Source organism: Prinia subflava, chromosome 3 (assembly GCF_021018805.1).
Source record: "Prinia subflava isolate CZ2003 ecotype Zambia chromosome 3, Cam_Psub_1.2, whole genome shotgun sequence".
In the NCBI taxonomy this organism is placed as follows: domain Eukaryota; kingdom Metazoa; phylum Chordata; class Aves; order Passeriformes; family Cisticolidae; genus Prinia; species Prinia subflava.
The window spans coordinates 14,002,737-14,028,207 of NC_086249.1; the positions used below are offsets into that span (position 1 = coordinate 14,002,737).

A 25,471-nucleotide genomic window follows, 5' to 3' on the forward strand; every position below is an offset into this window, starting at 1 on the left:
GATTAATGCCCTATGATACAAAGGGTTATACTTTGATTTATTGACTCAGCCAGAGCTGGGTTCCATGAATTTCTTGCTAAGAACTGATGGTATCAAGGACTTCTGAAGATACATATGAAAAATAGGCCAAATTACACTTGTACTGTCTTGGCACTAAGGAGAAACTAGTAGAGATCAATTGTCTGATTCTGTTGTTGGCCTTTTTCATGATCTTAGCAAGTTTGTTTACTTTTATGAACTCAGTTTTGAATTTTTACACCGTGTTTGTTGAGGGTTTGCACATGAAGTATAACATAACTTATCATGCAGAATTTTTCCAGCAGCTTTCATGTGATTACTTTATATGACTAAATTTATGTGAAGGAATTTAATCCTGCATGTAACCTTATAAAGGCTTGGTGATAAAATAATATAAGTACATCCTGAAGCCTATTTTATTTCCAGCAATGTAAAAAGAACAAGCACATTCTGAAAGCAAGCACACATGCCTTTAAGGATAGAAGATGTGATTAAGAGCAAAGGTCTAGTGACTGATAAGAACCACCTTTATTCTGAAAATAGCTTCAAAGAGATTAAATCTATCAATAATGAAGTTCCACAAGGTGTGAATGTTGCCATTAGTCGCTGCTAAAAGTACAAAAGTCAAGTGTTGAAGTTTTTTAGTTTCTTTGTGTATCAGGTCTGATTTTTTACCGGTGTAAGCTGGTATCAATTTTCCACATATGTTTACTGATTTGTGTGTTGCTGAAGATGACACAGCCTGATCAAAACCAGATAAATCTTCTCAAAGCTTTGGAATAGGTTTCCCAGGCTTGTGAGATGAGATGAACCCAAATCCTAGAAAGATGGATGAAGCAGAATCACTCAGTGGAACTTCTGCCTATGGTCCGCTGAATCATGGAAGGTTATATAAAAAAAAGCCCCGTGCCATAATTCTTACCTGTAGCTGGTATGTCCAGAAACAAACGAGCAGATTCTGTGCTCACAGAGGGTAGAAGATGTGCAAAGACACGTTTGAACCTCAATTCAGATTGGTGGTAGCAATCAATTGCAGCTCAGAAGTACCTCATCACTCAAACTAAACACTGGAGGGCCAAAGAAGCTCCTGCTGCTGGCGATGGATGCAACTAAAAAAGTCACTGGGCACTGAAATCAGTGTGCTTTACTGAGGAAACTTGCTGTGGTGCTTACACCCACATAAACCACTGGATTTTTATAGAATTAGACTTTCCCAAAGCTTATTCTTTTTGGAATACTTACCTCCTCCATTATATTCTTAGAACTCAGGACAAGGACCTATTTGTAGATATTGTAAAGAAACTGCAGTCACCACTCCCTTGTTCAGAAGAATTCTGCTTTGAATACTGATCCATGATATTTTATTGCCATGAAATTGCTGGCCTAAATACTAAAAAAAAATGCAAATTATTAAAGTTCTGATAAGTTTAACTGGTACGGCTTGGGATATTTCTGTTGAGTTTAGAGGAGGAGGAATAGATCTGACCCACATTAAAACCCTTGACTCTACTCCTTTGGTTTGTTTTGGTTGTAGAAGGAGATTTTTTTTGGACGTATCTACATTACTTATAACAAGCTGATAAACATATCTGAAAAGAAATCAATCTTTTATTGTATTACAGTTCTTCATTTTCTTTCTTCAGGCTGTTTTCTAATGTTGGTGTTTGCTGGAGATTACATGATATTCCAGTTGTAGTGATTAATACTTTTAAGTGTGACAGGTCAAAACTCAAAGTATTGATAGAGTACATTTATACTTTTCAATTTCTTTTAAAATGAGCAGTCACAGTGGGGGGTAGTGTTTTGTAATAGCATTTTGTGTTCTGGAAAAGTACCAGTCAGCAGGGTTCCATCATCTTTGTTAAAATAAGATATTTAGCTTAGTTTTTATTCAGTTCAATTACTCTGAAGATTTATTCTCATTTAAAGTATTGATGTGAATGTGAAAATAGAGGGCAGGTTCATCTCAAAAGTTTCCTTTTTAAGTGTACACTTTAATTCTGGAGAGAAATCAAGCATGGCCTAAAAAGAAAAAAATGGAAACAGTAATACTGAGAATAAAGCACTCAAAATAGAATATCTAGTTTTTGAGAAAGAATCATTAATAAAATGCAAAAAATTTCCATTGTTAGTTTCTCTAAAAATTATATTTAATTAAATTTAAGTATTGAATTAAAGCCTGTGTTTCCTGCTCTAGAGAAACAAGTAGTTCCTGTTTAAGTCAATTAGCAGGGAAAACCACTAGGGAATATATTTCCTACACCACTTTGTTGTGTCTTAGAGAGTGAAACATAAATATAAGACCTTTCTTATTCTGTGTTAGTAAGCTCTGTTTGGAAGTGCATGGAGAACAGAGACCTCCCTGGTATACTAAAGGAGACAGCACTGCATTGATCCATGCAAATGAAAGCTTAATTGTCTAAAATCCTCTCTTCAATTTTATTTGGGTCATTTACAGTATTGCATGAAATGCTGATAATTTTTTTTTAAGTATTTAAGCCAGGAATAGTAGCTGGATGGGCCTTTAATTTCTTCCTTCACCTGTGGCTGTCAGGATTACTTCCATCAAAGTTTTGCTCCTTTTCATATTTCTCTGGAAACCTCTTGATCTCATTGCATTAGTCGTCTCCCTCCCTCAGTTAAATTCTTCATGTATTCCTAGCTGATACTAATTTGCTCCTCTGGTTCAATGTATAGTCAAGAGAGTAATTTATTCATCTTCAACAGCACCACTGAAATCACAGAAGCACTTGATGCCCTGATTTATTAAGGCACTGGAGGTCAGTGCCTTAAGCATGTGCTAAAAATGAAGCAAATGCCAGCCTGGCCTCCAAAGGATTAGTCACCTGCAAAATGGTTTGCAGGGTCCTTAAAAATACAAACTTGTGGAACAGATTTGCTGCTGGTGTAAGGTTAGTGCAGCTGTTCTGGAAAGCTGAATGATGCTGAGAATACTTCCAGTGGAATTACAGAGAGTCTGCACTGAGCCTTTCTCTCTCCTTGTCTTGTGCCATGCTGGTATTCTGTGGTGTGTAAAAATAAAAAATCAGAAATTAGAAAAACATTTCCATGATTGTAATTGTTCAGATGCCCTTTAGAGATCAACGGGGCTATTGGCATCTCAATAAAAACTACATTGTTACAACTTTTTTTTTTTTCCTTTTTTTTTAAATTTTTATTTTACTTTGTGGGGTCATATTGTCATGCTCCTTCACATTTACTTGATAAGAGGACATCTGTGGTGTCACTGCTAAGGAAAACAGCAACTGCAAATTGAATGAGACAAAACTTAGGTACCCTAGATTTGCAGGATAAAGTGGTTTGTATTAGGAAGCTACAGAGAAAGAAACCCTGAGGAAAAATAGCAATTTTTCTACTCAATCTGATTTTTTTTTCGCTGTGATAATGAACTTTGTTTTTCCTCTTCCTAAGGACAAAATCTGTTACATTCTTTTCTTTATCATCTTTTTTTGTTCCTTATAAAGATGTACCTCTATGTCATACATTGACTATGAAAATATATTCTTGCAAGCCAGGTGGCAAAATTTTTTAAAAGATATACTTCAAATGCTCTATTCAGCATGAATTCACAGTAGCTGTATTGTGTATCTTTTTGCAATTAAAACTATAAAACTAATCCAATCGCATTGGACAGATTGCAGATTCTTCTGTAGTGCTTTTTTGCAGATATTTGAAACATTTTCTTTGCAAATTCTGTTTAAGATTGTTATGGTTTAGGGGCAGCTTTATTGCATTTCAGAAATAATATCCTGTAAAATGTCTGTAACAAGGTGTTTTATCTGAAAGCCCATTGTAGCTTTCTTATTATGAGTTTCAAGCTTCTGCAACAACAAAAGGGTCCTTATTCAAATGCACACCATTGCATTCATTCCTCTAATAGCAGCATTCCATCATATCAGCCTAAAAATAGGCAAACAACTGCATGGGGTACTTGTTATTCATCTTCAATGGTGGTTTTGGGATTTTTTTTTTATTATTTAGTTGTTCCGTATCAGACTTTCAGATAGTCATATGGAGTATTGCATCGTATAGAGAAATACAAAATTGTTTTCTCTTAGTATACACATGCTTTCTGTCTGTGTCTCCTAAGGATATAAAAAGTTGCTGGTTTAGTTACATTGGTCATTTTTATTGCCTTCCTGAAGACAATGGAAATTGCACAAGGCTCCATATGAAACTGTCTCCAAGTGTAAATTAAATCTGTGGTTTAGTCTGTTGTAAATAGAGAAGAATGTACTCTTAGATAATAAATCTTTTTTGTGTATATCAACAAGTTGTCTATTTTTTTCTTCCTAGATACACCTTTAGTTAAAATCATTTCTTCCAATTCATGGCCTGAAGAAGGACAATCTATAATTTTGACTTGTGAATCCAAAGGAAAACCAGTGTAAGTGATTTAACAAGTAATATGTTTTTTGTTATTTTACTTATTCTTCTGTGACTGCAGTCCTCAGCTGCAGAAATCTGCTAGCTTTGTCTCTTCCTGGGGTGTAAAGTACTCACTGGTATAGAAAACCCCTTGAAGCCTGTCTTCATTAAGTGTCTGTAGAAGATTGGTCTTTTAGTTTGTCATCTATTTGAGTTTTCAGGAAAAATTCCAACTGTGAGATTTCTTTCTTTTTTTTTATTTTCTTTTCTTTTCCAGTCAGGTATATCAACCTGAAAGGTGTGCAGGTTTAATCTATCTCTGTTTACATCATTGAATTGATGATAAAGGAGAAAACATCTCATGAAAATCTTCCTACATCAAACAGCCTCAGAAAAAATATATTGAATTTTGGCTGCCATTTACAGGGGAATTTGAAGTTTAATTATATGTGCAAGTTGGCTGCCTGTTTCTGCCAGGATTTGGAAAGGTGTAGCCTGCTTTAAGATTATAAATTGTTTTCCTTGGGAATTAAAATCTTTGCTGTAAATATCTTTACAGACAAATCTGCAGAGGTTAACCCTTGCTCAGAACCTACTACTTAAATAGACTTAACTCTTGAAAACAGTAGCTGCTCAGAGGAGCTGTTATATATTTACTCATAAATATATATAAATAATCCAATTGCTTAACATTTTGAAGTTATTATGGATCAAGTTTCTTAAATATTGACCTTCTGCTCAAAAGATCAATATATAGAGTAGCGATGATACACAGATTTAAAATGGTCTTGAAAATGGTAGTGGAATAATATTTTGGATGTAGAAAAGGTGCAAATTGTAGACAAAAATCATGTCACTTGCGGCTGAATTTCTCCCTGGTGTAACTTTAGTGACTTCATGGAATTGCTTTATGTAGGAGCCTGAAGTCAGATTTAGGGCAAGTGAGGCATTTAAGTTTAAAATTTCTTTACTGAGAAGCTCTTCTGAGTTATACCTGGCATAATTTAAACTCCATCAGAACTTTTCTTTTTTATATTATGTGCCTGCATAATTTTAAAGCAATTCCTCCATCCAGGTCTTGACTGGGTGAGCACCTAGATCATGCTTCTTCCCTGCTCGAGTCCAAAACACTGGAAGTCCATCTAATCAAACTGACCTGATGCTCAATGTATTTGATCTTCTGTGTGCCTGTGTACTTCTGATGTGTGTGTGTTTCTGAGAAAAAATACTTCTGTAGGCAACACAAAAATCCATTGTGAGCCACCTCTTGCTTTTACAATGTACCTGAAGGAGAAGGAATTATCCTTTTATGTCATATCCCTTGAGCATTCCCCTGAGTGTGAACAGGTAGAGTCTGTTTCCACCTTATTTTCAAAATCTCCTGAAGATATGCAAGTGCTTAATTTTAGGAAAGAGGTCAGCACTGATTGCTGAGTGCACCATTGGCTGGGTGATATTTAGCATTTTCCTTTTCTGTGTTTTCCTCATGACTTCACAGGTGACAGCTACATGTGAAGTACTCTCTTTGCCTGATAGACTTGAGGCATTCTAGCCCCACTCACCAGCAGGATCAGGGAAAGAATCAGAGGAGTAAAAGGGAGATACCTTCACACAGACAATATTTTCTGTTTGGTGCACATAATATTATGGGCATACTTTATACCATTAGGAGGCACTAGTTTAAACTTAGTAATTAAAAGGGAGCTTCAATTAAGGTGTTTGCCGATTTATTTAGGTAAAGCTGTGTTCTGTCTTTAAAGGGTTCAAATGCAAAACTTGCATGTGGTTTTGAAAGGGAAAAAAAATAAAAATCTTCACATTAAAGGATTATCAAGACAGAACCTGTATGTGGTAGCCTTTGGGGCACAAATATTTTGCCAATAAATGCACCTGTAATTGTCCATGCCACAGGCACTGCCAACATCAGCTGCTCTGTGCTGCTTCATGAGGTCAGTCTTTCATGGCACAGGGCCAGTAATAAATAGGCATCCTCTGAGAGCAGTGCCTTAGCATGAGAAGGAAGGAATGTCCTGATCCTCACCTGCACTGTGAGAGAAAGAGAGAGGGACTGGAGAGGTCCACAGAGCCCAGATATGTCAGTGTCACAGGGTAAGTGATGAACTGTGGGCTTCACGGAGAGCCGTGGTCCTTCACAGCCCTTTGGCCACCATGGGTTGATTTCTGTATGCTCCATGTCACAGATACAGCACCTCTCCTGTTTCCTGTAGGCAGCACCAAATGAACACGTCCTTAGGGGTGCATTCCTCTTGCATCCCAGAGCAATTTTCACAAGCTTCAAAATGACATTTGAGATGAAAACTGAGAGAGGGTGAAGCCAGGTGGTGGTGGCTGTGGTGACACTGATGGTACTGATAGCTGCTGCTGAGTAATTGATTTCCAAAAGGGAAAAGCAGGATGAGGCTAAAGCTGCAATGTTCTTACACCATCTTACAGCTCATCACCAAGCCCTTCCTGGAAGGGATCCTGCCCCTCAAACCATGTGGATCAGTGTTGCCATGATACTGTGTTTCCAGTCTACAGCACAGTCCTGAGGAAAAGCCCTTCCTGACTTACAGTCCCGTGGCAGAAAATGGGAGGGAAAACTTGCTGAAACCAACACCTCTGGGAAATCAACTGCATCCCCTGCTGAAACAGCAGCCTCCAGAGATACAGCAGAGGGACACAGAGCACCTACAAAGAGCTGTACCAGGCGTTAGATCTAGGGCCCTGCTGAGGTTTCACAATTTAGGGTAGAAGATTCTCTTGGCCAGCCATTAGCCATGACTTTGGACAGGAGAAAAAATGTCCTCAGGCCCGTGGATGTGAGCAGCATCAGTTGTCGCAGCGTGTGAGGTGGGCTGGGATTATCCCAGCCTCTGAGTTTTCCACTTGCTGTGGAAGGGTCCACGTCACCCCACATTTGTTGTTTTGGTACAGAAATTCCAATGTTGGAACAGGGATGCTGAGAGTGGGTTAAGGGAGAGAAGCTGGGGACATGGGAGTGCAGAGGAAGGTAGAAATGTGATTCAGTGAGGCAGCACAAGAGGGTGTAAGACAGACTGCACTAATTCTGTGCTGTTTTACCTCTCTGCTCCTCACTGGGAGGATGAGAACAGCTCTCCTCCAGCCTCACCCTGTGCTAATTTCACCTTCTTTTGGGCAACCACTGTGTTGCTGCTGTGGAAGTGGGACAATACGAATGAAAGGAGCAGGCCAGGCATCCTGCCTGTTCTGGGATGGCCACATGGATTTGATGATGTTCTGACCCAGGTTTGCAGCACTTCAGGCACCAGCTCTAAGAAACAGCAGCAGAAGGCTGGTGTTTGGAATACTGTATGAATAAATGTATGACGTTTTCAATTAAAATGTTCTGCTGATGCAAAGTTGGTAGAAAAAAATTAAGAGTTTTCTTTTGGAAAACTTTGAATAGCTGTTAGATTAGTCTTTGCTTTTTCAAGACTCAGTCACTGATTTCTTCACCCTGTTGACAATTTTGATAATATTGATGTCCAGGGTTGTTGTGAGGTTTTTTTGTTTTTCTCCTAATTGCAGGTGAAAATGTATTTAGCCATTTCTCTGCATAACTGAGGTCTAGACACTCTGTACTTGATATCACAATTCAACAACACTCCTTTTTTGGAGTTACTGTTGTAGTTGTAGTTTCTACTACAACTCTTTGTGGTTTCAAACCATATTAAATCTCTTTTCAATTCTTTGCACTGTTTTCTTTTCCAGTGTTCTTGGCTGGATCCCTGGACAGTTGTTAGTCTGTAACATTTTCATCTATGAGCTTGCCTAATATATCTGTAAGGTGTTTTTGAATCTTCTTAATTTATTTCTTCATTTAGTATAATACAGTTTTACCAAGATTTTGTTTATTTTCCAAAGAAGGAAATGTAATTAAACTTCAGAAATCATAGACATCCTTTTCATGTAATGTCTAGACTTTTCTGAAATCATATTGCCTGGCAGTATTTTGAGTGCTTTAAAATAAACATGAGGTAGCTTTAAAAAAACCCAAAAAACTAAAGAACAAAATGATCATTTACGGTCATATGTGCTTACAAATATTTTTTAAAGTCAATTTTTTTTTTATTGCAAGCTGTAACTTCTGTGCACTGTTGTGTCATAAATAGTGACTCAAAACTGCTCCAAAAGTAAATTCAAAAACTGACCCATAATGAAAGAAAGGTTCAATATTTAATATTCTTAGTGGGTACTCTCATCAAAGCACGCATGAAATATGTGAGTTTTTAAAGTCAGTGTCATTTCAGGAGAAAGGACATCAAAATATAATGGAATAATTAGGGCACAGGAAACAAAGAGAGAGTTAGCTGTCTCCAGTGTGCTTTAGAGAAATGTCTTTCCATTCCATGCAGCTCAGGGGAATCACAGTACAGTTGGCTGGCTAATGTAAAATGAATATTTGGCCTTGTTTGAGATAAATAGGGAAGATTTTTATTTCAGAAATTTCACATAGGTATCTTTTACCTATGTGAGCTCATGTATCTTTTACCTTTTATCGAGCTCATGAAAGTTATAGAGAAAAGCACAACCAAACCCAAACACTAATATGTACAGAGTAGTATAAAGTATGGGCAAATAAACATTTTAATGTAAGGAAAGGTGTTGACTTTTAATGATGAGTGCACACCAAAGAGCCAGGCTTGGGCTATAAAGTAATTGTTAGTGATGTGTGTGGTATCTCCACACAGTGTCCTGTCTTTTCCAGCACCTGTTTAAAGAAGACTCCCTTGAGTGAGGAGTGATTTTACAAAGGCTGGTGGAAACAAATACTAATGTTAACAGGAACCACACACCACCCAGGGAATGCAGAGAGAGAGTGGCTGATTGATTTGAGAAGGACCTGACAGGGCTGCAGGTGAGATAGAGGAAAGCCAGTGAGGGGAGTTAACTCATACCCACTCCCCTGAAAGCAGCAGAGCCTGGACTCGAGCTGCCTCTAGTTAAACCTGCTGTTAGCCACAACTTCTCAGCTGAGATGCTGGATTTTATGTCCTGCTGGAGGTCCCTGGCTCCCATGAGGAGCCTGCTGGCCCATTCCTCCAGAAGCCTCTCTGAACAGTGGCCTCCCCTTCAGCAGCTTAATGAACACCTTCCACCACCTCCGCCAGCTCTGTGCAATTAAAGAGTTAAACAGGACCCAGGAGAGACTCCTGCAGAAATCTGCTTTTAACCATCCCCTGGCTAGAGTGTTCCTCTGCTCCATCAATGGCCCAGCCAGTTTTTCACCCATGGCGTGGTACAAACATCCAGGTGACAGTGACATCCCAGCCTGGGTACAACAAATTGGAGACACCAAAGACTTGGTGTCAGAGTCAAAGACACCAAAGACTTGCTAGAATCGGAGTAGACAACATGCACTGTCTTCCTCACCTACAGATCTTGCCATTTCTGCAGAGATTTCACATGTTTGGTAGTTGAAAAAGTAAAGAAACATTTATCTCATGAACCATTTTGTCACAGGCGTAAGGTTGAAAGGTATTGTAAAGAGAAGAGCAGAAAATCTCTTACTTCCTCTGAATACTTGCCTTAGTTCAAATTAATTCAAAGTGGAAAGAGATCTGAACCTAAGGAAGGCATTTTGAGAAATACTGGGAGGGACACGTGAATTTCCTGTTTTTCTTTGTATGATGAGAAATATGAGAATTATTTTCTTCCTGAAAACTATGGCAGGATATAACCTTTGAAGAGGATTCTTGACTCCTTCAGTGGAACACTAATTATGAATGGTAGCTAGGAATGATCTGTGCCTTATTTGATGCATATGCTCAGAAGAGTGAATTAGACTTCCTTCATACTGTTCATACTTTTTTTGTTTGTTTCCCATAGTATCTGAGAACTTAGCAAATATTTAAATGCTTATTTTTACCACCTTTTAATCACCTTTGTGATTAGATTATTCACTTGCCTCAGATATACAGCTGGGAACTGAAGCAGCAAAAAGTCCCAAGTTCCAAATTGACAAATAGGTGGTGCATATTTTATATCTAACATGGATCACAGTCCCTGTTTTCCCAAGAGTATTTTGGAGTGACACAGCCTCCCACTCAGAGGATAGCTCATCCTTGGTTTGAGTTGTAACAGTGAGTTCTTAGCACGCCTACAAACCTGTGCTCAAGAGTGAAATCAGAATCTAGGGCAGAAAATTGCGGAGACACACTTGACATTCAGCTGTTAACATTTTGATGCAAGCAGTTTGCCAGTACTGCTTTGAAACTGCATCCTAATGGCAGGTTTAGCCTCTGAATCATTGATCTAATGGCCAGCCTTTTGTCCGTGGACAATTTTTTCTGTCCTGCTTTGATATGATGCACTTCCTGGCCTCTCTGGCAGGTGAGATGGAGGTTCTGTAAGAAATTATCTCATTTTCTGCAGAGATTTTATTCACTGCTGTCTGGGTTTGTGTCATGAGTACCTAGCAGCCTAGAAAGGAATGCTGGTATATGCCTATATGAATTATCATAATGAATCTGGAAAAGTATCCGTGTTTCTGTGTTTATAAATCACTGTGCAGAATGAATCCACAGCTCAAACTGGAAGCTCAGGCTGTATCAATAAATATTAATGATTTGGAAAATTGGATGGATTTGTCCACATCCACGATGAAATATTACTCTTGCAAAACATGAATGTGGTATCAAAGTATTTCTCCCATAAGCTTCTTCTGTACATAAGAAACCCTGAATTGTAAGTCTCTGGTTTCTCTGGAAAGGACCATCTACAAGTGAAATCAAGCGGGGGAAAAAAAAAAAAAAAAAAAAAAAAAAAAAAAAAAAAAAAAAAAAAAAAAAGGAGGGAATCTAGGTATTAGGTACTGGAGTTTCACTGCTTTATTTTTAGATCTTTGTCTTAGCAGAAAGGTGGATGGGTTTGAACAAAACTGGCATGCATTTAACTAACCAGGAGTTTCTCTGGTGTTCTTTACCTTGATCGCAGAACTAGCGTTAGCTGAAATATCTTTATCTGATTTATGACTTCTGAACACTCTGAGTTTACAGTGAAGTTTCCAGGGACATGTCACACTCAGCTTTGGGCAAGGTTCTGTAAATATATGCTTGAATAAATGCCAGCATCTATAGGACAGGGTATTGTACCTGTGGATGTAGGCTTGGAGAATGGTACGAAATCCTCCTCACAGTTCTCAGCACTGTGTTCCCTGTCACTGGGAGCTGCTCTCAGGATAGCTCAGGCTCTCCTAGTCCTGTCTTTTGTCTTGCTCTCTGTCCGTTCCAAGTTGTCTTTCTTTGAATTTGGCTTGTTCAGCAGTTAGATAGAACATACCTTCTGCAAATACCACTGGTATCTTTGTCCTGCCTGTCCCTTCACTCTTGTTATAGTTTCTTGAGATGTGCTTTTTTATCTCTGTGTCTTTATCCCATTTGTCTGTATACTTTTTTTTTTTTCTGTTTGGAGAGGTGTGAGCTTCTCTTTCTCCAGAAGGAATTTACTCTGAGGAGGTGATTGTTAACCCAAACCCAGCCTCCTGTGAGTTTGAGCTGGTGTGATATATCCCATGTCAACTGATGTTATTCACTGCTTCCTGTGCTTATTGTCAACCACAGAGAAATGTTGACCAATTTTTGAATGGCTGTAATTTTAAAGGAGTTCATGCTAATGATATCTCCTGCCTTGATTTAGTGTGCATCTATTATACGTTATATTTAATGAGTGCTCATTTTCAGTAAAATGTTCTAAAATCTTACAAAGAATATCATATGAATTGTAGGAAAAAATCTGCCTGGTGAAACTTTCCAGATAGGTGTTTTGTCTTTGCAGGTAAAAGCCAATTATTTTAAAGGATTGTGTAAATATTCAGCTTGAGACTTTCTACACCAATATTTCATTGACATTACACCTCCACTGTGGAATTATTCCATGCTCTAGTAGATAATATATCATGAAACAGATAAAATTTTGCTGAGATACAGTATGTATCTTCAATAGATTAAATTTGAGTTTGTATTTAACATCCTGTCCTTCTGGGAGCTTGTAGCTTCTTTTTGCAGCTGGGACATTCTACACTTTTTTGTAATTTTTCTTTTCTCCACTATTTTTCAGAAAGCAGGGAAATTGGTGTTATAAAAAGTGTGTCACAAAAAGAAGCAGGTGGGAGCATTAGTGGCTGTCTGAAAATTACACTTTACAATAAAGCCTCCTGCAGTGCTTAAGAACTTCCCCTTTAGTGTTCTGTAAAATGATCACATTGCCTAATAGGCTCAATTCAATAATTGCTTTTCCTCTTTTTTAAGCATCCCTTTTTTGCAGTGTTTACCCATAAAAGTGCAGAAAGTACAGTATGAAAAACAACTGCACGCAGCATTTTTAGTGCTCGTTAAATCCATTTTGCATGTGTATGGCTTTTAAAAAATTCTTTTCCTTGCTCTCAGGTGGAAACACATGCTAAAATAAAAAAGGCCCGTGGAATAGAATAATAGATAAAATTGAAATACAGAGCAGGTAACTAACTAAGTAGCAGACTGCTAGTTGAAACGTGAGAAAGAAGTTTTGGGAGAGGATGTGATGTTCAGCCTTTTAGATACTTCAGTGTCTGTAGATAAGTGTTTAGCTACAGTTACACATAAAATTATAGAATTTTTGAATCAACTGCTAGCAGTAGAACACAAAAAGGCACATTAGTGTAACTTTTTCAGTGTAAATCATGCTGATTATACTGATTATGTTTCACAATTCAGGAATATGTGTAGCAGAGTTTATGTGGAACACCCAATGTCACGGGGAGCACCAGCTCATGGAATATCTGAATTTTTACCCCACATTTACAACAGCAGAGTACCCTGAGAACATGTATGTGGTGGAAGGGTAAAACACCATCCCTCTAGAGGAGCTTAGCACTGCTCTCTGATGAGCATAACCTCAGAAAAAATGGGGATGACAAGATAAATGGGGTTGGGGTTCTGACAGGCATGGCAGTAAACAGTTAAGGGAAGTAATAGATTGTGTTAATTCGTTATTAGTGTAACAATTTTTTTGTTGTTTGGCTGAGGTAGTCTTTGACTTTGCATTGCAAGGAGGATCTTGGAGATTTCTCAGACCTGAGTTTTGCTGGTTAAAAATGAAACTTTCACATCCATGCTATTCTAAGCACCATGGTAAACCATTTCCAAAACTTACATTATTTAAGAGCTGAGGAAAGGCTGACTCTGAGATTTGCAGTCTTGCACAGGGGAATGCTGCTCCAGAGTATTTTCCTCCAGGGGCTGCAGGACAACCCCTGGATCCTATACCTGGATCAGCTCTTCCCCTTGTTTTGGTTTATTCCTGCCTAGGAACACTGGATTGGTCATTTTTAAGACGGAATTGTGAAGGTTTCCCAAGGGTTAAGAAGTGCTGGTGGGATGGATTGTGTTATCCCTGGGGGATGGTGGGAGGCAGCTAAGTGGGAGACAGGTCTAGTTACTATTGCTTTTTGATTATGTCTTTTTGTTGGGTTTGTTTGTTTGTGGAGGTTTTGTTTGGGTTTTGTTTTGTTTTTACTTTCTATTGCTCCCAAATATCCCTAAGCTACCTTTCTACTTCGTACACACAATTTCTAGAATCCTCCAAAGGTTGTCAGACTGAGGGAGATCTTAGCCCCATCTTCATTCAGCTCCTTCTTTTAAAAGTATTTATTTGCTGTTTGCACCTAGAGGAGAAAAATAAAGTCTGGCCAATTATATGGTAATCAACATCAAAAAGAGGAACTACAGAAAAATTAAAAATCTCAATAAACAGGAGTTATAAGGGGCAACTAAGAGAATTAAAACTTTCCAGGCAGCCTGAGGACTATGTCAGAAAAACAAAAAAAAAAGTATTTAGAACCACAGGGTCAATACATATCACCTAGCAGAATCCCTTGAGAAGAAGAAGTTAGTGAGGCTAAACAGAAGAGAAATCAAAGTAATAAAAAGGGCAAAGCTATAATTTGAAAAGCTGAAGTTGTTTTCCAAAGGAAAGAGAAGATTCTTAGATCTTGGCAGATTAAATATAAAAATTCAGTAAGCCAAACCACCAGAAAAGCAGGAGTATTTAAGGAATGACTAGAAAAGAAACTTGAAAATAAAAGGGTTTTTTTAATATTAAGTAATGGAAAGTTTGTCCGTACATTTTTACAATCAGCTGAGAATCAAGGGTTGCAGGGAGGCCAGATGGATTTGCTACATCCATGTTTTCTGTGGCAGAGGAAACTGGGTGCATGACAGACTGATTCCCTCTTTTCTCAGGTGCTCACCAGCAAAATGGAAATGGACTGTGGAGGGGGTTGTGGAGCAAGCAGGCAAAATGGGCAGGAGGAAGTCAGCAGGACCAGAAGGTTTTACCCCAGCATTGAAAGGGAATTTAAGGATGAGGGTGATGAATTATGAGCTGTGGCAGGAAACTCCATGCTTAAAACCACCTGGCTGGGTCAGGACAACAGAACTTCCCAGGAGAGATCCCAGAATGTCCATGTCTATGGAACTGACATCTGAGCTTCTCAAAGACTAAAATTTATAAACAGGACTAGAATTAGCAGACATCTGAATAAAGGCAAAATTTCATGGGGTTGGAACTCCTTTTGCAGAGGGAAAAGCCTATTTTATAAACATTTTGTACACAGTCCTTGAAGGGCACAGAAAATAGACCTTGTGGTGGCCTATTTGGTATAGAAAGGAAACATTACAGCTCTTTCCAAAATTGTAAAGGGTACAGAGGTAGTTGTTAAGAACTGCTAGTTCATTCTCTCTAGAAATAGAAATGATTAAGAGTAAGTTAAACTAATAAGAACCAGCTTTGTTGCCAAGCAAGGACATAATTTTTCATAAAATGACTGGTAAACTTGGGGAATTTGTTGTCGATGGATATGACAGATGGTGAAAATTCACAGTAATTCAAGGGAAAACTGCCTAAGTTCATGAAAAGGCAAGTCCGTAAGGTTTACAGAGTATTTTTAAACTGTGCTTGGTATCAGAAATGCCTGAGAGCTGTGCTTGGCCTGTTCCCTAGACACCTGCTTGTCCCTGGTGTTGGGGATAAGGGTCTGGGCCAGCTGAACTTTTTGTCTGGCTCAGTACAGCTGTTCCTTTGCTGCTGAGCACTGAGCACGGGCTGCTGTGCCTTGCTGGGACTAGATGCTAATGGAGCTGGATCCCATGGAGAGCTTGAGGATGTCTCCTTTACAGTGCTAAAATTATTACCATGAAGGTACTAATGAATAATTTTCTGTATGAGAGGAGTTTGTGTGAACTAAAGCACTCCCCCCTGTCTGGAGATAATAACACATTTGGGAAAAGAAAACAAACTTCTCTAAGTAAATAATGTTTGTCTCTTTTTCCCTTTATTGTATTACCATTTCAGAAGTTATTTTTGGACGGAAAAGAAATTGACACAAACCATAGTGTAGAAGTTAGCTCTGAAATACAAATGCCTGTAAGTTCACAGCGTATTATTGTTAGGATATTGTTGTATTATCTTGAAAGCATAAAACATTTTATTATTCATTATGATTCAATACAGTTTGCTTCAACATCAGCTTTTTTTGACACTGTGGAAAAAGTAACTGAGGTACAAAAATTTTATGGTGTATTTTCATTCCTTTGGTGCTCCTATAAACTGTTGTATATAGCAACAAATATTTACTTGCTGAGAAGACACAATTCAACAGAAAATCTTAGAAATGGCTAGTTAATAATGGTCTCTCATCTGGTGAAAAGAGGATATTTTGCTTCATCTCCCAAACTTCATGGTGTTCTCACATGCATTGAAAGTCAAGAATGAATACCTTGGTTAATGAGGGCTGGCACTGAAGTCCTTGCTTGTCATCCAAGATGCAGCACTGGTGCTTTTATCAGCTCTCCGGGTGTTGCCACTGCACCTCAAGTGCAGGAAGGAATTTTAGTTTAATGAGGCTTCTCCTTGACTGTGTCTTACATCAACAGCAAATGATTTCAAACAAGTAGTATTTGGACAAGCAAATAACTGTGAATGAGATTTTCAACTGTTTGCTTAATGGAAAAAGAGGAAATGAATCAGCCACTCTTCATTTTCCTCTTTGATTCTTGTGCCAGCAAGCGTTTGACCTTAGCTCAGGAAACGCAGCTGGCGTTTCTTAGATGGTATTTCTCAGCTTATTGTAATAACAGAGACAAAGTTGCTTGTGAATGTTGGGACACAGTGAAGGCAAATTCAAAAAAGTGCAAATTAGGCATGTAAACATCCATCAGTGTGGCAGCCTGAAATATCTAAGCAGTTGAAAATCAGGACTTGTGGAAGGGGAAAAAAAACCCTTGTAATAATATTTGCTCATTAATTCCATCATATACCCTTCAGACCTCAGCTGGCATTGAGGATATGACCAACAGACATAATGAAAAAGGAACTGAAAGTGTGGTGTGACAGCAGTTACTGCCTGCTTCTTGTTTTTTGCAGTCCCAGCCATTATCTCTACGTGGCACTTCAGCATAGCCTGTGTAAACCAGGCTGTCTTAAGAAAACGTACCTTTCTTAATCCTGTAACATGAAAATGTAAAGCATTTAAAATCAGTAGTGCTGAAGCTCTTTCTGCTATTTCTTCTCTGTTGTTTCTGATAAATCAGTGTTTTCCTCAGTGCTTGCTCCCCTGGCTGGGGATGCAGCATGCTTGTAAGCTGGTGTGAGGAGACAGTGCTAGAAACGGGTCTGAAGATGTGCCAGACGAGAGGATGTTCTTTTCTCTCTTCTATGACATGCATAGTAACTAAGGTGTGCACCTCCTATCATTATGCTTTGCTGCAGCTTTCCTATCCCCAGCAGTACTTCATTAACATTGAGAACATCGTTCCTGGTTAATCCCAGTAATTTTCAGCAGCCATTCTAATGCATCCACTTGAGCACCATATTATCTTAATACTGCTGACATTTGCATGTCTTTGAAATACATTTCTTTTTCCAGATATTGTTCATTTTATCCATGGCAGTTTCCATCATCCTTTGTTCTTATAGTCATGCTTTACCTACAACTGATGAAAAAGAATAATCTACTGACTTCTCAATAGCTCTTAAAGGTTAAGAAGGAATCAACAAGGTGTAAACAGCAGCATAGGAAGCCCAAAGATTTAGCTGTTTAAATACTGACTACATAATTAGAAACATATAGAGCTAGAATTATAGTGAAACCAGGCCATTAAGATTTCAATATTTAATCAACAATTTTTCACGTGATTAAAATTGTTAAATGCCATTTATCATTTCAGCTGTACTCTGACAGGAAAGAAAAAAGCCTTTAGGAACAGTGGTAAAATATTTAAGGAATAATTCTTTATATTCACTTATCTGTATATAGTTTCTCCTCTCTCCCCTTCCCTGCTCTTATCTGAGAATGTAGCTCTTAGCTTATGAGACTGAAAGGAAAGGGATTTGTCTTTGTAATTTGCACATCAATATGTGGCACCAATCCCAGGCTGAACAGGGGAAGGGCGTATGATATCGACGTGCTCCAGTGCTGATCCAAAGTACCTTCAGCTCCAGAATTTTAAAGGAGTTTTCAAGGTATCATTGTTTTTCTGGGAGAGGACCTCCCTTCTTTCCCTGTGTGAGATTGCCTGGCCATCAGTTTGGTCCTTGGCTCTGCTGGGTTTCCATTCTCTGGGTGAGGGGGCAGCTTCACAGTTCTCCTTCTGCTGCCTTCCCCTGCTGCAGCAGTAAGGGAGTTGCACCTTCTGGAGGCCTCAATCCCCTGGCTTCCTCGCACAGTCTCCTAAAAACAAGGCTGGCACTTTTCTTTAATTACTGATTTGTCACTAGGTGTGTCTCACCATTGCCTGTGAGAGCTGCTGAAGGGCAGATAACTCCTAGTGCATCCCCCTGAGCAGGTGCAGCACTGTGCAATCTGCCCATATCAGGCCTGGGGTACAGGAATTCTGATACAAAACCAGCGTCCTTGCTACTTTATAGGAATTGGAAAACACCTTATCTGATCTGTGGCCAAGTGCAGGCCAACCTGCAGATGTTTCCTGTGAAGTGTTGCCTACTGCTTTGTCCTTGGGCTATTGCCAGTTAGCTCACAGTGGCCAGCAGCCCTGCAAGGCCTCTGCTCCCCAGCAAGAGAGGCAGGATTTATGACATAAGATTGTTTAATGCGGCAGGGGGTGTTTTGTTTGCTTGTTTTCTCTCTTCTTTTTTTTTTCTTTCCTGCTGCTGTACTGGCTTGCACTTCTCCTTTTGCCTTTTTAGCCCCAGGAATCTTTTTGAAAGACATGTTATACTTCTGTGGAGGACTTTCCTTTTTTCCTGGTTAAAATTTAAAAGGAATATAAATTATTTATAAACTGGTGACATAAAATGAACAGTATAGCTATACCAGCCATTGTTTTTTAAAGACAAGGTTTTAAAGATTTCTTATTAAAGCTGTTCGTAAACTGTAGAGGTTATAGTGTTTCCTCTGAACTTAAGATGTTTTGAGGCTCAGACGTTAAAATATGTACAAAAAAGTGTGGTTATTAGCTGGCTAGTAAAAGTATTCCAAAATACTCAGCTTTTTGATTGGAACTACTAAACATGCATTAAAATGTCAAGGCTTTTTTTCCAGATTTATTGTGAAAAAAAAAAATTAAGTCAGCGCCTATTCCATGACCTGATGGTGTATTTAAAGCAGGTTTACCTGTCTTCTTTATGGTATATATAAGTTCTTCAGTTCCATTTGCTCCTAAGTGGCGGCCTGGCCTTGAAAATTTGGAAATATGTCAACCTCTTCCTCCTGCGTTTTTTGCTTCTAGATTCGTAAGTGCTGGGAGGCATAAATGAATTAGTTCAGCAAATTTTGCCTTTCATGGATACAACTGCTTGCCTGGTGCAGAAAGGTCTTGAGAAGTAATAAAGGAGTAGAAGTGCCCAAACTGTTGTTTGTTAAGTTGGTCAGATTCAGAGACAGAGAAAGGAAAAAAAAAGGAGGGGGGATGAAATGAGACACCAGAAGTTTGAAAGCAGGCGTAGTGTTTTACAAACGTGGGAGAGATTTGTGTGAAATGGGATACCAGAAGGACAAGTTATAGAATGGCATCTCTCTCACAAACTTTTGTTGGGTTTGTTGTTTATTTTTTGTCTTTTTAGACAATCTTTTTTTTCCATTTCTAGCCTCCCTGCTGCTTACAATAGTAGAATACAAGGGATATTTCTGATGCAATTCACCGATAAGTTGTCCTCTGATTTCACATAAGTTCTCTTGTTGATCTGTCTCATGACTATGAGAAAGCCATTCCCCAAAATGTTATTCACAGCAGGGTTTTTGTACTTCTCTGAGAAGATTGTGAATAATACTAGAATTAGGCAAGAAGCTTCACATATATATATATATATATACATACATATGTATGTGGATTAGGCACTTTTCAGAATATTAGTCTGATATTGCCTTGCCTTCTTGAAAATGACTAACAAAAGAAAAGTTTGGGGTTGTTGGGTTTTTTTGGGGGGAGGGAGGGGTGCATGATATGCACAAAGGGAAAAACTAGGGGTAAGCAGTTTCAAAGAAGTTAAAATTGCAATGGCTCAATGATCAACTGGGAAAATCTCTCCAGACAGAGAGCAGCAGCATTGCACAGTTGTGTTAAAGGTGGAAAGCCTTAGTCAGAGGGTGTCCTAGACTCTAAGGGTACTGAAGGATAAAAGAAATGAATTATCAGCCTGATGAGAGGAAATACAAAAAAAAAAAAAAAAAAAAAAAAAAAAAAAAAAAAGAAAAAAAAAAAAAAAAGAAAAAGAAAAAAAGAGAATTAGTGCAGAAACAGAACAGTCAGCTTCCCACAGGCAAAGGTTTTAGACCTGAAAGGAGGCTTGATACCAGTTGCAAGGAAATATTAGAGTGTAGATAGGAGGAAATATGAATATGAAACATTACTCTTTTACCCTCTAACAAGATATACTTCATATCTTTGGGTAGAAGAATAAATATCTTTGCTTTGAAAAGACTCTTGATTCACTTTAATCAGTTGCTGTCACAGTCTGCTGAGGGATAAGGACTTTCAGCTGCAAATTTAGTCTGTCATATCAGCATGGTTAGCACCTGTAATCCAGCGAGAGTGAGAGGACTGCCTGATTTATCCAAAGCAAGACACAGGCAGGGAGGTTTGTCACCTAAGTAAAGTTGTGATGAACAAAGCAAAGGCTTTATCTGTCTAGGACAAAAGGTAAGGAATGAAGAATGTTTGGTTTTTAGCTGCATTGTGGTTTTTGTTTGCTTGCTTGCTTTCCTCTTCTGTTTTTTTCTCTTTTTTCCTGTTTTTTGGTGTTCTCTTTTTTCTTTGTAAATGAATACTAGCACCATTTGAGATTCTTTTTACCTCTTTATGTTTATTATTTATACACCGTTTTCAAACACATAATACACTGCAGCTCTCTTCAACAGTTTTTGTTGTTCCTGTTCTCTTTAAGCTGTAAATTCTTGTCAAAGTTTTGTGATATAGAAAGTTGAAATCTATATTTAGTAGACACTTCATTTTTTAACATATTTTGGTAATTTAATTCTTGATCCTTCAAAAAGCGTTAGTACAGAACATTATAAATACTTTTAGGCTACATTATGTCTGCTGAGATGCTTGCAAGAGAAAAGTAAAGGCAAATATAATAGTCAACTTGGATCTTCAAAGCTTCTTTCTTAAAAAATAAGAGAACTTTGTGAAAGCTACTTAGGATATTCTTTACTAATTCTTCTGGGGAGAAAAAGACTGTGAAGGTTACTCAGGTTTTGCAGAGCTAGAAAATCACAGAGAGTTCTTATCTCATAAAATAAAATCCATCTATCCAAGCCTTTTATGAAAGGCTAGAGACTGGATATTGATGTTTTTGATAGATGAAATGCTCCCAAACCAGCTCATCCCAATATGACTGCTCAGACTGAGGCTTTATATAAACAAGAGGTTCCCCCAGGGTTTAGACTTTCAAGTGGATGATTAACTGACAAAGCTAAAAATCCAGTTTCTTGATACAAAGGAACTAGAAGTTTCAAATTAATGAAGCAATCATTGCCTTAGATGACTTTTAACATTGCACCAAGTTTTCAACAAGAAACACTCTGATAAATCTTTTGATACCTTTTCCATTACTCATTTGAGCATATCCACTAGATTAAATTTTTATGTACTTCAGAGAATACAAGTGTACCCCTGTTTGGAGAACTAAAAGGAATTGTTGGAGAGGGCCCTTCTCAGAATAATGAATTTATTTACCTTGTTAGTGTTTCTCAAGTTCTTCTTCCATCTTTCTTTTTACCCACATTGGCTACAGAATTTTGACAGGATGCTTAGATGTCCAGCTGGATGAAAATATCCCCAGTGAGACTGGACATGTAAAAAGGTGGCATTGGGGGTTTTTTGTTCTTGTTTTGGTTGGTCAGGGGCTTTTTTGAGTGTGATCTTATGGAAATGAAAAGGTTATTCTGCCCTATTATCATGGTTCAATAGTTTGTCCAAGTGTTATTTACTAAGGACTCAGCAAGGAACACTTTGTACATGACCTTTCTGTACACAAAAATTAGAAAAGGGCAACAAACATGCATAGAGCTGAGGAGTTTCAAGTGAAAATGGATTGCATTGCTTAAACTCACTTATTATAAAGAAAACATAATGCAATAGATAGATGTATAATTTTTAAAGGAAGGGTAAGTTAACTGTTATAGTTAAATAGATCTCACTAGAGAGGAGAATTAAAAGAAAGCACTGAAACATCACTGTCCTTTGGTTAAGGATGGAGAAAGGGAAAGAAAATTAACAAACTTGTCTTAAAATACTCCTGTGTAATTTCAAAGGCCTCAGCTAAAAAATAAAAAAAATAAAAACAACCTTTGTAGACAAATATAACTGTTGAATTTTGTGTTCTGTAAATACTTGTTGAAAAGGTAAGGCAGTGCCTAGGTGTTCTTTTCTAATCAAGCATGTGGGTTTTTTTTTTTTTTTCCAACATACTTCAGTTTGCCCTTACCTTTCTCTCTGACTTGTTTTGAAAGAAAAGGTTTTCTACTCTCAAGACCAGAAAATACTTTTGCTGTATTTACCACTTCTTTGTTCAGTTACTTGTAAGAAAAGTACGACAATCTAAAACATGAATCGTTGTGGAACTTCACACCAGTGTTTTATGCCTTCATTTCAATCCCATTCCATTCTGACTGGAAAAGAATACCAAATTTTGTTGGTTCTGTGTCAAGTTTTGAGGCTAACATGAAGACAATTAACAAACTCAGACTTCTAGACTAAAAACCAGGTCTTTTTTCTGAGCCTTTCCCTGAATGCACAAATGGAAGGTACTCTTGTTCCAGGTCATGTAGTAATTGACAGTGTTATGGCAACTCGTTGGTATTAAAAAAACCCACTGAAATTCTGCAATGTTAGAGATGGATGCAATGGAGAAAATGTGCAGTATTAGGAGTGTACATATTTGCCAGGTGTTCTAGCATGTCAAACCCAAGTATCCCTTTCAAAATGTTGGGTAAGAGCAAGAACCTCTGTCTGGGTCTGCTCCTGTGGACCTGTTTCAGTAGGATAAATTGTGGGGATTTCACTTATCTGTGAATTCACTTATCTGGGCACTTATCTGTGCCTTGTGACAAAGAAAGCTGTTTCAGCTTTGAACAATGAAGGTACTAAGGCAATTACCAAAGAATACCCAATGTGCCCTAAAGTTAAGATTCCTTTGCTCCTTTTTTTTGTAGTTTTTCTCTGCTGATAATCTCAGAAATATCTAATTCCAACAAACAAAGAAAAAGAGGGAGAGACAGGCCTGCTAAGTACTAGGCTGTCATAACTTACAGCAAGGTTATAATAGTGTTACTTACCATGTCCTGCAATATTCATTCCCACTTGTAGGAGATCAGTGCAAGACAGATAAAAGTAAATACCATTTTGCACGGCAGGTAGGGAACTTCCAGAATTCAATGCTACAGGAGGTTGGGTTGACAGACATCATGAGCAGATTCCAAAATATATTTTTATAGGCAACAGGTCTAGACAGATAGATACAAAAGAGAGCAAGGGATATGGCCTGCAGCACCCCTGACAGAGTGGCTGTGGCTGCTGGCAGAGTGCAGGAGGAATGGACAGCAGGAAATGGATTCACTCCCTCGCTGCCCTTGAGCAGCCATCCCCCTGTGCTGACCACAGCAGCGTGATGGCCTGGCTGCACCAGCGCGTCTCCTGCTCTCAGCTCACTTCTGCCTGAGCAGTGAATTGTTGAGACCAAGTGTCTCAAAGCTTCCCAGCAGCACAGGCAGAGTTTACTCGTGTGGCTGTGGCAGAGCTGCTGCTTTGGGCAGCGCGGTGCCCGAGGGCGCTGAGCTGGAGGCAGAGCTGTGCCCGGCCACCGGGATGTGTTGGCTGTGGGCCTGCTGCCCAGGAACTGCTCTGCTGCTGCCACAAACACAGCACAGCGTGCCTCAATATTCACTCTTGATCAGCAGCTCCCCCAGCACCCAGAGAATGCAGATCTGCCTCCATCCAAGCCCTGGCTTTTCTGCCACGCATCATTTTGCAGCCGCAGCTAAGTGCTCTGTGTAAGACTAGAGTTGGTGTATTACAGTGTGACAGAGCTCCCTGAATAATTTATATCTGTGGCTCCATTTCATACTTATTTGTTATCCTATAGGTTTTCCCCTAGGATATGCCATCTAGTTTCAATTTAAAACCTAAGTTCCATAAATTACCGCTGCACAGAAGTTGCTTTAACACGCCGTTTATGCAGGTAATGGTGCACATTGTAGCAGAAGTGCTTCAGAGACCCCACTCCTGGGATTACAGATCCACAGTAAGCTGGGAAATGGGAAACAATGCGGAGTTGGCCGGAAAATTGAACAAATCCACCTTAACATATCACAGCAAATCACACCTTAATGCTGGGAGCTCTGTAGGGCAGTGTTCCTACAGCAGCATGGCCATCCAGATTCCCTGCTCGCATTAAAGAGAAGGAAAGTGTGCACATTGTGTCTGATGTGTGTGTGGATACCAGTTCATGAAAATAAACCCAGGAAGAGGATTAAGACATATTTATGGGCCCGTCATACCGACCTTAATCCTTGCTTTTATTATCTGAGTTTATGATTTTCCGGAAAAAATCAAAACTTCAGAGAATAGCCAGTCTAAGTATTAAGTCTGGCAACATTTTAACAGGGTGTCATCGAAAATATTACTACAATGTGTGTAAAACTATTCTATTTCACAGTAAATATCTTTCTTTAAAGACTAATTTGAATTTTATAGAAGTAAGTGCATTTCAGAAAAATTCCCTCTGTTTACATGTGTTGCCTAACTCAAAAGAAAATCATGTCATTACAGCCATTAGAATTATTTTTCTGTTTATGAGGCCACATTTTGGCTAAATGTTTCTCCTTAAGTATTTAGGCTTAATTCTTTTTCTCAGCACTTTTTATATCTAATGGGCTTTAAACACCTGCTTCAAATTAGTGAAATTAAGTGTTTCTTGAGTACCACTAGTGACTAACCTGGCAACTGCTAGTTTTATACCAGTGTATTATATTTTGGTTTATTACTGAGTCACACAGCTGGCGTGTTTGGATAGAGATTGATAGGTGGCTCACACTGCACAAAGCTACAAGCAAGGCAGCCTTGAATCCCCAGGCTGGGAATATCCTGCTGAAGTGACTGGTGGAAAAGGGCCTGAGGTGCTCTGTCTGCTCCTTACACAGGCAAGATTGAGTAAAGCAACCTTTCATTCCCAGTTACAGGCCTGTCTTTTTGGTGATTTCCCTCATGCAAATTTGAAAGTATACCTTGTTACACTCAAGTAAAGGCTGCATGCCAGTAATAAATACATCCTGCTGTCTGCTAGGCAGATCTCAGGGACTGTGGAGCAGCTTGAGAGTCTCTAGGAAGGAGTTAGGTATGCCTTGCCAGTGGGAAGAGGTATGAGAGCCTTCAGGACTGTCAGTTCCCCTCTCTGTGGTGCCCTTACCTTGCCTAAGGGGTTATCACTGCCAGGGCATTGCCTTTGGCTTGTTTGATGTGAGTGTATCAGGCAAAAGAGGAAAGGTTTCACGAGAGAAGACAGTCTGGGATTTCAAGTTAGATCTTACATTGCTTGTGATGAC

At 38.7% G+C, this 25,471-nt stretch overlaps 1 protein-coding gene across 2 annotated transcripts in view; it reads left to right on the forward strand.

Moving 5' to 3' along the window:
• The window catches only part of CADM2 (cell adhesion molecule 2), a 587,817-nt gene that overhangs the window by 494,222 nt on the left and 68,124 nt on the right, over positions 1-25,471 (forward strand). For both annotated transcript variants that reach the window (XM_063393932.1, XM_063393933.1), the window contains exon 6: positions 4,336-4,426. In XM_063393932.1, coding sequence (XP_063250002.1) covers positions 4,336-4,426 — 91 coding nt within the window. The remainder of the gene's footprint in view (positions 1-4,335; positions 4,427-25,471) is intronic.